This window comes from Numida meleagris, chromosome 6 (genome assembly GCF_002078875.1).
Source record: "Numida meleagris isolate 19003 breed g44 Domestic line chromosome 6, NumMel1.0, whole genome shotgun sequence".
NCBI lineage: Eukaryota > Metazoa > Chordata > Aves > Galliformes > Numididae > Numida > Numida meleagris.
This window is the reverse complement of record NC_034414.1, coordinates 18,859,477-18,870,353: the sequence shown is the minus strand read 5'-3', so window position 1 is coordinate 18,870,353 and position 10,877 is coordinate 18,859,477. Positions and strand designations below refer to the sequence as shown.

Below are 10,877 nucleotides of genomic sequence, written 5' to 3'. Positions count from 1 at the left end.
CATTGACAACAGTATATGTTTCAACTTGAGTGGCAATAACAAATTGGCCTATGTCAGTGGTGTCCTTGTTGGAAAAATGTTCCTGTGCCATTATGAAGTTATATAGAGTAAAAAGATTTTTTGAAACTGTTACAGAATCTTTGAGAGAGAAACAAAGATTTTACCTCTTACTTTGTAAGCAGTGGTGAGAAGTGACGTGAAATTTAAGAAAATGAAAGGAGCGTATATGTGAATTTCTGTAGCATGAGTTAAAGAGCTAGTGTGATTTAATATATATGAGTACTGTATGCCCTTCTCTCAAGATTGTCAGTTGCAAGGTAACTGTACAGTACCTCATAACTGACACTGGAGATTTGGGGAACTATCTCTTCCTTTTCTGGATGGTTTGGACTTAAGATAGGAAATGGATAGCTTGTGGGAAGAAACGTATTGGAGGAAACTTGTTAGCTGACAATTCTTTCAGGCACAGGTTAGTTAGTCTTGGGGTCTATGCTGTGCAAGAGTAAGGCAGCTACTACCAAAGAGGAGATGAGCACCACAGAAAGGAAAGGAAGACCTAAACTTTGCAGCCTCCTGGGCTCTCTTTAGTGACATCACGATTTTGATCAGCCAAAAGAAGAGAACATGACTGTGCTAGACACAGTAGGATGCACATTATGACAAGAAATCACTCTGACAAGCATCCATAAATTTCCATGCACTTATGAGCTTCATTGAAAACTTTTCTGTACAGATAAGAAAATACAGCGCTGCCTGGGTGCAGCTCTCTTTCCACCCATGCATCCTGTGGAACCAACACCAACAACATACTGGAATGAAGTTTATATAAACCATGTGTCAACGTCAGTGTGGTGAAGTGCCAGTCATTGCTCCTCCTCTCTTTTCCCACTGATGTTTTCCTGTACATTTCCTATCCAAACCCCACCCCTCCCTTTCTAAGGTTCCTAATTTCAGAAGATATATTCCCATGGTCCCGTCACACTGACAGACTCCCTGAGCCACATGTGACATGCCGGTATGGATGGGGAAGAGAAAAATCCAGGCACTGGAGAATGTATAGTGCAAAACAGGGTAGGCAGTATTGACATTTTAGTGCAGGGCAGACAGAAATGGGGCAATTCAGCACAAGTGTGCCTTCACTCACTAACCTTCAGCCTGGGATTTCTGTTTCTGATTGGAGTACCATTTACTCCAGGTGACAGCTGTGTGAAGCTCACACAGCTTAGAAGGTGCTGGTTTACTCCTTTTACATCAGACATTCAAAGTAGAAGCACACACATGAGTTAATCAACAGTGAGCACAGGAAGGCTTATCAGACACTGTATTAGACACACTTCATTGTTAGTGGGCAGTGTAGGCACTGCCAGCTACGCAATAGACAAGAATGTATGCTGGTAATTGCCTCAAAGGCATGCTCCAATTCAAAGCGAAACACCTGAAAGTATCACAGAGTTTTTGATTCACTCCTCACTGAGGATAGTTTAAAAAATGAAGCAGTGGAGATCCATTACCACATTGTACTTCTCATAATATGCATCAGCTTGCTTTTCCTTACCCTTACTCCATTTTCCTGTACCTATCTCTCTTAGGTTTTTTTTTTTTCTCTGCAGTTGCTTTTTCTTTCCCTGGAACACGCATAGATGCTGAGGTCTGTAGACATCGCATCTTGTTGTTATCTTATCTGGCTGTCCTCTGGGAACATGATCTATAAGAAAGTTTTAAGCCTCTCACTTTTCTCATACGAAATCACAGGCTTTGTCTTTGTGAAGCAAATGTCTGTAGAAAAATGGGCAGCAGTGCACAATGTTTGGGTTTTTTTGCCAATATATGGTGAACAGAAAGAGGTGCTACCCCATCCAGAAGTAGGGAATAGCGAAAGAAAACAGATCTCTATCTCAAACTGTATAAATAGAAAGTCAGAGGCTTCATTACCATGTAGTTCAAATGTTATTCTGGGCAATCCTGCAACTGTTCTAAGCAGTTACATGTGCAAGGTATTGTACACTTGTTGACTACTCTGTGAGGCAAGGCATGATGTGTTTATAGTGCCATATCACAGAATGTGATCTGTTTGAAACTGTGCCACATGCAGTGCCTCATCAGTGTTCATGGGCAGCCCCATTATATGGGGTGTGTCAAACAGCAATTGTTCACACATCAGTGGGAAACCTGGTATACATCTTTCTCATAAGCATTCTTCATTTTACAGTGAATAGATAGGTATTTGATAGACATCCTGGAGCAGTTTAAGTATGGTGGTGGTGTGGTATTTCCGTATAACCAAGATGGGGTAAGTGGGTTACTGTGACACAATGAACGCTTCTGATCCTACTAAGGTTGTTATTCCCTAGAAAAATAAAGCTCTAAGTCCATCCAGAAAGAGAAGGATTTGTGCAGACGGCCACTGTGGGCTGTGATGAGTAGCCCATGTGAGGATTTGTAGGACCCATGTCGAATGAGATCCTGTATCAGCTAAAAAGCTGTAGTTAGATTTATGTATACCAGTGCCTTAATAAATACTGCAGCTGTTGTCCTAAGGATATAAACTTAAGGCTCAGGTTTTGCCCTTGCACTTCTCCTTCATTTGTCTTTAATTTCTTTTCTCTTCTTTTCTTTTCTCACCATTATATCTAAACGCTATTCTCAGCATGGACTAATATAGTCTAGGGCATCCATTTAATGGATGAAATATCATGAAGTATCCTGCTAGGGGATAATGACAAATACAATATTTAACTCTGTCTATACGGCTATGCTTTCCATTGACTCGGTGATCATAGTTATTGGCTCTTGATAAATGTTATTTTCAGCGCTATATTACTGACTAGTAAGAGAGACATCAGGATATAAACATTACTTCAGTAAACATGTGCCAGGAAGCATGACATGCATCCATTGCAATCTGTATATGTGATTTGTTCTATCAGGTGTCTAGTGAGACATAAATATTACAGGCATTGAATGGCTACAGTAATTACTGTAATTTTGACACCCAGAGTTCTTCCAAATATGTGAGTACTCTGGCACATGGGACTGTAACAGGTTTCTACATGAACAGGGTATGGTAGTGGAAACAGTGACCCCATTATTATTGCAAGTGCCTCCAAGGAATTATTTACACTGGCAACTAATCACATGCAGACTTGTGAGATCTGGTGCTATAGCAGAGCTAGGTATCTAGGTAGCTATGGAAGTTTATCCAGGTATAAGTTTATAGCTGGATGTTATATATTAATAGCTGACAAAGAGCTGGAAAATTAGCATTATTTGCAGCTTTTTTTGGTGAAGCAAATAGTCTTCTGTCCCCTCCACTTCATCTGGTTTCAAATTGCATAGCATGATTTCCTGCCACCAACCCTGACTGTTAAGAAACCTTGCTGCTAGTAAATGAGAAAGCCTGATATTGCACCAAGTAATGATCCAGGAATTTAATGCATTGTTCATATGTTACTCTCTCTTGTTCTAAGAGTTTTTTCCACCCTTTGTCATCATGATCATTTTATTGTGTAATTCATGGAACAAAAGGATTAAACAGATCCGTAATTTTCATATTTTCCGTCTCCTAGAATAATCTATAGTAATCTCACAGTAACACTTGTTCAGTTGTGTGATGCACTTAGAAGTGAAAAACTTTTAATGTCAGATACTGTATCCACTCACTATGAATGTGCAAAACATTCAATTTCTGGACATAATTTTTCTGTCCGTTGAGGGTTACATTTTAAATTAGATAAGATCTTATTGGCTATTTTCAAGATTAACTTGCTTTTCCTAAATCTACAAGTGGAAGAAGCGGCTTCGATATTCCTTTCATTCTTAGAAAGTACTTCTTTTGAAGGTGTCTTCACCTGTAAAATGCATCCTGATTTAAGAAAGAATGAAAACTAAATTAATTAGAGATGTTTAAAGATGAGAGGATTAAGTAGCAGTGCTAGAAACGCTAGTGATGAGAGGGAGTACAAATGTAGACAGAAGACCTTACTTTGACAAAGTAAAGTTGTGCTGAGAAGGATTCATCTGGGTGTCTTTCACAATGTGAAGGGCAGGATTCATAGGGCCACAGAGTTTGAGCTCAACAAACCCAACCCACAAAGCAGGGCCAGGTACAGTATGTTGTCCAGGACTACATCCAGTTGGGTTTAGAATATATCCAAGGATGGGAGTCCCCCAGGCAACCTGTTCCAGCGTTTGACTACCTTTACAGGAAAAGAGTTTTATGTATTTAGATTGACTTTTTTTTTTGTATTTTGGTTTCTGCCTGTTACTGGGCACCACTGAGAAGAGCCTACCTAGCTCTGCATCTTCTACTCTGCTTCCTATCAGGTATTTATTCACAAAGACCCAGCCCTACCTTCCTCAGGCTAATCAGTCCCAGCTCTCTCACTTCCCCTCATATGTCAGAAACTCCACTCCCTTAATCATCTTTGTGTCCTGTCGTTGGACTGTCTCCAGTATGTCGGTGTCTTTGCTGTACTGGAGAGCCCAGAACTGGACCCAGCACTCCAGGTGTGCCTCATCAGTGCTTAGTAGATGTGAAGGATTCCCTCTCTCCACCTGCTGGCAGTTCTCTTACGCAGTTCAGGATGTTGTTGGCCTTTGTTGCCACCAGGATGCACTGCTGACTCATATTGAATGTGCTGTCCAGTGGGACTCTTACTTCCTTTAATGCAGGTTTTTCTTTCCCAGGAGGTCCCAGCATATACTGAGGCCTGCAATTATTCATCCCTAGATGCAGGACTTGGCACTTACCTTTGATGAACTTCAAGAGATTCCTTTCTCACCATTTCTTTAGCCTGTCAAGGATCTCCTGATGTTTTTTTAAATCAGGAACTTGTTGTTTTAATCAGTTCTCCTAACGTTTTTTTTATCACCTTCAAACTTTCAGTGCACCAGTGGCAACCGGCCTCCAGCAGAAGGTCTTTAATGCAGATTATGACCCTTTCAGCCCAGCAGCTCAGGCAGTTCTCAGTCTACCTCTCTGATCATTTATCCAAGCCATATTTCATCTATTTGCCAAAGAGGAAGTCATGGAACAGTGTGTCAAAAGCACTGACAAAGTGAAGATCAACAATATCATCTGCTCTTCTCTCATCCATCATGCTAGGGGTTTCCTCATGGAAGGCTGACAAGTTAGCCAGGCACCATTTTCCTTTCATAAATCAATGCTGACTACCCTAAATCACTTTCTTTTCCTAGTACACTTGCAAATTGTTTCCAGGACTATGACTATGCATCCGATTTCCAAGGATAAAGATGAGAATGACTAGCCTGTATTTTTTCCAATCCTCCTTCTTGCCCTTTTTAAAGATAGGAATGACATTTGTTTTCTTCCAGTCCTCAAGAACATTCTCCTAACCTCTATGACTTTTCAAAGATGTTGGAGAGTGGTCTTGCAGTGCCATCAGCTAGCTCCCTCAGCACTCATACACAAATACAATCAGATCCCAAGGATCTTTGTATGCCCAATCTGTTAAATGTTCTCTAATCTCATCACTTCAAATGATAGGGAAGCTTTTCAGTGCTAATTTCTAAGCAAAGGTAACTTACAGAAAAAAATGAAGGGGAATAAAAAAGGGAAGTTCTGCTTTGACCAACAATCTTAAGGACATCTGCGAGGCAAGAGCTGTGAAAATAGCAAATGTCTATTATTAGACTAACTGGAGAGAAAAGTAGGCAGAAAACTTTCTGTGGAATTGTGAATAGCAAAATGTAGTTTTAGACTCTGCTAAATCACAGATAAAACTGAGACAGGGAGAAGGTAAGATTACCATTTGTTACCAAAAAAAGCCTGAAGATTTCTTCAGTATGTCCTCTGTAGAAAATTTCAGTGAGCTCTAGGTACCTGAAGAGTTTACACAAGAGATAGTAGTAATTACATTTTAAAAAGAGAATGTAGATTCTCATGCCTCTCAAAATCCTCAGAAAATCATACTATGTGGTAAATTTATCTATGAATTATCAACTACCATATTCTGGAATTTTAATGCTATGAGCTTTGAAAAGGCATTCTGCATCAATATGAATGGAGAAGAAACTGACTTTATTACTTATTAGGAAAAAGTCTCTGCATGGGAAGGCGCAGTTGGTACCTCCATTTTTACTCACTAGCTCGTGAGATCAGCAGCCACTATTTGGAAATTTGCTGAAATGGACTCTCAACCCAGACAAGAAAATAAGGACCTTTGCTATATGGAAATTTTGCAGTACAGTAGAAAATGCACCAGATGTGCATTATATCTTCATCAAAGTTGCTTCGAAAATATGCAGAATGTACTCCCTTAACTGCAGGCTTTTTTTTTTTTTTTTAATTTGATTGAGACCTGATAGGTAATTCACTAGCTCTTGCCATGCTTCATCTCTTCTTTCTCTTCACATCTTTTGCTATATGAGCTCAGGCTGATTTTCAGGTATTGAGAAGCAACTGTTATCAGAGCTACAGTTTACTTAAAAATACTGTTTTGTGTGTTGCAGATAAAATATAGATAAAATAAATAGCTACATAAGGAAAATATCATCTTTTTACAGCACTGAAAACAGAATTAGCACTTGCTCAAATACAAGAAAAAGAAAGTTCTAGTAGTAACTACCACAGCTGCAACAAACAAGGCTTGGAAACAGCTCCTCTGCCAGGTGCTCTAGATGTACTTACTTAGGGTTTTGGTTCCACCTTCAGAACAGTTTTCCTGATTGCTGTGCTGGGGGTAGTTGAGCTATTATTTTTTACCTTTTTTCTCAGTGGAACGAATTGAGTCTTCTTTACTTCAGAGTGCTTGGAGTTAGTTCACTCGAGAGTTACAGGTAAGGGAAGTTTTTGCTGTTTACTAGTACAAATGTAAGCGTTTTATTCCAGGAATATGTTGAACTTTGTGGCTGCAAAAGGTAACAGATTAATATAGTTATTGATCACTTTTAAAAGTATTGATTTGGAGTCTTTTATAGAAGTTAAATGTATGGAGGCTTTACATTTGCTTTAACTATTCTGTTTCCTTAAAAAAAAAAAAAAAACCTTAAAAATGGGTTTGATGTTATTTGCCTAGCTGCTATTTGTAAATCAGAGAAGGATGATGCTTTTTTTACTTCTAATTAATTTTGATGCACTTCTGAATTACAGTCTTAAGGCTTTGTTACAATCTGTAGTGCATCTGAGCTTGGACTAACACTTGTATCCGAGGCCTTTACATGAAGGAAAATGGGGGTTCTAGAGCATGAGGGTTTTGTTTATTATGGGATTTCTGCTGTTATGTGCTTGGAGCCTGTGTTCCTGAAAGTCTTTTGATAGCATCTCTGTTCTTAATGCTTCAGTTCTAGACAGATGTGATTACAAGAAAATCTGTCTATAGAAAGCTGACTCTCATTGTCTAAAACATGTGATTCCTAATGGCTCCAAACAAAAACATACACAAAGAGAGCACAATGCTTATTTTGTCTTTATAAATCAAGAAATGTCAACTTATCAGTGCTTTGAAATATGTCGCTTTGATTTTTGAGGGCTGGCAATTTTGTGTCAGCTGGAATAGTAATTGCTTTCTGGAAATATACCTTGGTTTTCATAATGTAGTCTGTAGTTCAGTTATAACTATACGTGTCTGATCTGAAAGCAAACGATTTCCTTTTCTCTTCATGTAAAGGAAATAATTTGATTGCTTTCTTCCATGCCCTGCTCTTCATTCAGCTGTTCTATGACAAAGACAGTGAATTAACACTGGAGAACACAGACAATGTGATGAACTTGCTCTGTTGTGGATAAGTAATCTGCGGGAAATTAGGAAGTGCTAGTAGAAACACCTCGTTTGTTTCATCTTTTTTTTTTTTTCTTTATTCCACTCTTCCTGTGTCCCAGAAAGTTTTGTTTTTATCATGTAGGACATCTCCAGGTTTAGATCTCCAGTAAGGAATATCTCTTCTAGCTTTGAGGGGCTCCTGCTCTGCGGTTTGACTGCTTTGGGAGAAGGTTGGCGGTCACACTTGATTGAAGAGAGAGAAGGATTTACCAGGGAGGATTGTTGTATAAGAACACATTGCATGTGAAATTCTAAAAAAGGCAAGGAGTTTAACTTCCACTGGGGAGGAAATACTGCATGAGGGAGTTAAGAAAGCAGATACTGCCGTTACGTTGGGTGATTTTTGTGATGCCCAACAAAATAGAAGAACTCGAATTGATAACAGAGGTATTAGAGCGATGCAGAGAAAAAAAAATCCTATTTTTAAACCACCCGTGGAGCACAAACGAAGAGCTGAGGTGCCGCGCGCCGGGGGCGCGAGGCCGTGCTGCCGCGCACGTGGCGCCCTGCTGCCGCCAGGAGGCGCCCTCGTCCCGCGCTGCCGCTGCCGAGCCCGGGAGGGTGGGGGGCGCTCCCGGAGCCCGCTCGCACGGCGCGGTTCAAGGTCGGGGCTGTGTAAACGGCCGCACAAAGGCTCCTTTCAGCGCCCGGCACGCCGCTCCGCCGCCGCCCGCACAATCCCTCATTCAGCCGCTGGCAGCGGCGGGAGGGGGCGGGGAGTGTGGGAAGGGGTGAGCGCGACCCTCGCCGCGGGGGAGCCGAGCAGCGGGACCGAAAGAAAAGCGGGGAGACACCGGGGACCGCTTCGAAGGGCTCTTGAAAAGGGGATGGCGCGGGCGGAAGGCGACCGCCACAAAGGCGGCTTTCTCTCGCGGCTCGGCCCGGCCCGCTGCTGTGGGGCTGCACTGTGCTGGCGGCCCCCGGGAGGCACGCGCCGCCCGGCCGAGAGCGGAGCGGAGCGCTCTGCTCGCGCGGATCCCTAGCCGCGCGCCCCGCTGTCCTCGCGTCCCCCCGGCGCCCCGCCCAGCCGCCTACTTTGCATCCTCGCCGCCCAGCTCGGATTTCACTGGCGGAGACGATCTCCGTCGGCGTCGCTGATTGGTGCCTCTCCCCGCATCTCATTTGCATGCGGCCGTGCGGGGCGCCCGGCGGAGCCGCGGCGGAGAAGTTGACTTGGAGCCGCCGCAAGTGTCCCGCCGAGCGGCTCGCGCGCAGCCCGCCTCGCGCCGACCCCGGAGCCTCGCGCGCCGCCCGGGCAACGGCCCGCCTCTGTCCGCCGCCAACGGCCGCTCCGGGGCGGAAGATGGCCGAGCGCAGCCGGCCCGCGGCATGGAGGTAGCTGGCTCTCGGCGGAGCCGGCGTGCCGGGGGAGCTCCTGCCCGCTGCGCTGCTGCTGCTGCTGCTCGGCCGGCGGCGGGGCCGGCGGCTCCGTCTCGCTAAGCGCAGGACGGATTTGTTCCGGCCTCACCTTTTGTACGCCTCGCGTTTGGCCCGCCCGTCTTTCCTATGGCTGGGATATACAGCTCTACTCTGAAGACCCTGGAGGATCTGACTCTGGACTCTGGTTATGGGGCAGGGGATTCCTGCAGGTCCCTCAGCCTCTCCTCGTCCAAGTCCAACTCCCAAGCCTTCACCTCTTCTCAGCACAGGGGCAACTGGTGGTACTACTCGGGCTCCATGAACAGTCGGAATAACAGCTGGGATACGGTGAACACGGTGCTGCCGGAGGACCCCGAGGTGGCGGATATCTTTTCCAAGTGCCCGAGGCTGCCGGATCTAGAGGAGTACCCTTGGACCGATGAAGACATCGGAAAAATACTCCGAAAGGCGAAGGGGGACGGGAGCGGCCGGCCCTTCTCTCAGGAGGCCGTCAGGCGGATCTCCCAGCTGCTGAGGCGCGCTCTCATCCGCGTCTCCAGGGAGGCCCAGCGCCTCAGCGTCATGCACTCCAAGTGCACCCGCTTCGAGGTGCAGAGTGCCGTCAAGCTCATCCAGAGCTGGTCGCTGGCCGAGAGCTGCGTGCTGGCCACCGTCAAGGCGCTCTCCCTCTACAGCATGAGCGCCGGGGACGGGCTGAGGAAGGGTAAATCGGCGAGATGCGGGCTCACCTTTTCGGTGGGGAGGTTCTTCAGGTGGATGGTGGACACCAGGATCTCGGTCAGGATCCACGAATACGCAGCCATCTCTTTGACCGCTTGCATGGAGAACCTGGTAGAAGAGATCAAGGGCAGGGTTCTGGCGAGTCAGAGCCCTGACGGCGGTGCGGGGGAGATCTCGGCGGAAATCCTGGAGATGGTTATCAACAATGATGCTGAACTCTGGGGAGTGCTGCAGCCGTACGAGCACCTCATCTGTGGGAAAAACGCTAATGGTAAGGTCCAGCCCTTAAGATTGCCCTTCTTCGTCTCAGCACACGTTACGGTAAAATAGGCGCTTTCCATGGACTCGGTTCTTTTTAGGTTTTTTTTGTTTTGCTTTTCATCTGAATTGTGTCCAGGTAATGTTCTGTGCGCACATAAAGTGGACGTCTTTACTAGACAGGAATGACACCGCTTTCTTAGGGCGTACCAGTTTATATGAGGTGCAGAGGTGGTGGGAAGCCAAGCCCTGCTGGCTTAACAGATGTCTCCTGACTTTCTACCAGCTGCTGCTGGGAGTGTTCCTGCTCAAACTGGCATGTGAACATGCTTTTTGGCGCTCAGAAGGCAAAATGTACGTTGCAAGACGCTCTTCTGAAAAATGCTGTTAGTGTTTTGAACAAAATTTACTTTGGTCTCCCGCCAATGTGTAATAAGTCACACTGACAGTTTCACAGTTTTGTCTTAAAGATGCTGTTCCCACATACAGCCTGGAGAGGGAAAACAACATTGAGGTCTTTTTTTTCTTTTGCGGTAGTGAAACTCAGTTTCTGAATAAAAACGTCTAACTGCATCTTAGGCGTACTTCTAGCTCACCAGAAGTTTGTGTTATAATTACACTCGTGTCATAAGCGAGCTTGTGCTTGGCTTGCCAAAATGAGTATGTGGGATAGTGCCTTGGTAATGGGAATAACATAGCATTAAGGTACGTCTGTAACTTGTTCAGAAAGCAGAGTTT

The 10,877-nt window shown here is 44.6% G+C and overlaps 1 protein-coding gene and 1 long non-coding RNA gene across 3 annotated transcripts in view; one reads left to right on the top strand and one right to left on the bottom strand.

Moving 5' to 3' along the window:
* ABTB2 (ankyrin repeat and BTB domain containing 2) overlaps positions 6,706-10,877 on the top strand; it is a 134,519-nt gene continuing 130,347 nt past the window's right edge. The window contains exon 1 of one of the 2 annotated variants that reach the window (XM_021403088.1): positions 6,706-6,798. Coding sequence is in view for 1 of the 2 variants with exons in the window: in XM_021403087.1 (XP_021258762.1) it covers positions 9,288-10,152 (865 nt within the window). In the remaining variant the exon portion in view is untranslated. Of the gene's footprint in view, positions 6,799-9,072; positions 10,153-10,877 lie in introns of those variants that run through there. The other variant, XM_021403087.1, reaches the window with a different exon arrangement.
* LOC110401698 lies at positions 7,801-8,896 on the bottom strand. Its single transcript, XR_002440540.1, has 2 exons — positions 8,817-8,896; positions 7,801-7,964 (listed from the first exon to the last, which is right to left on the bottom strand). It is a non-coding gene; the product is annotated as an uncharacterized LOC110401698 (long non-coding RNA).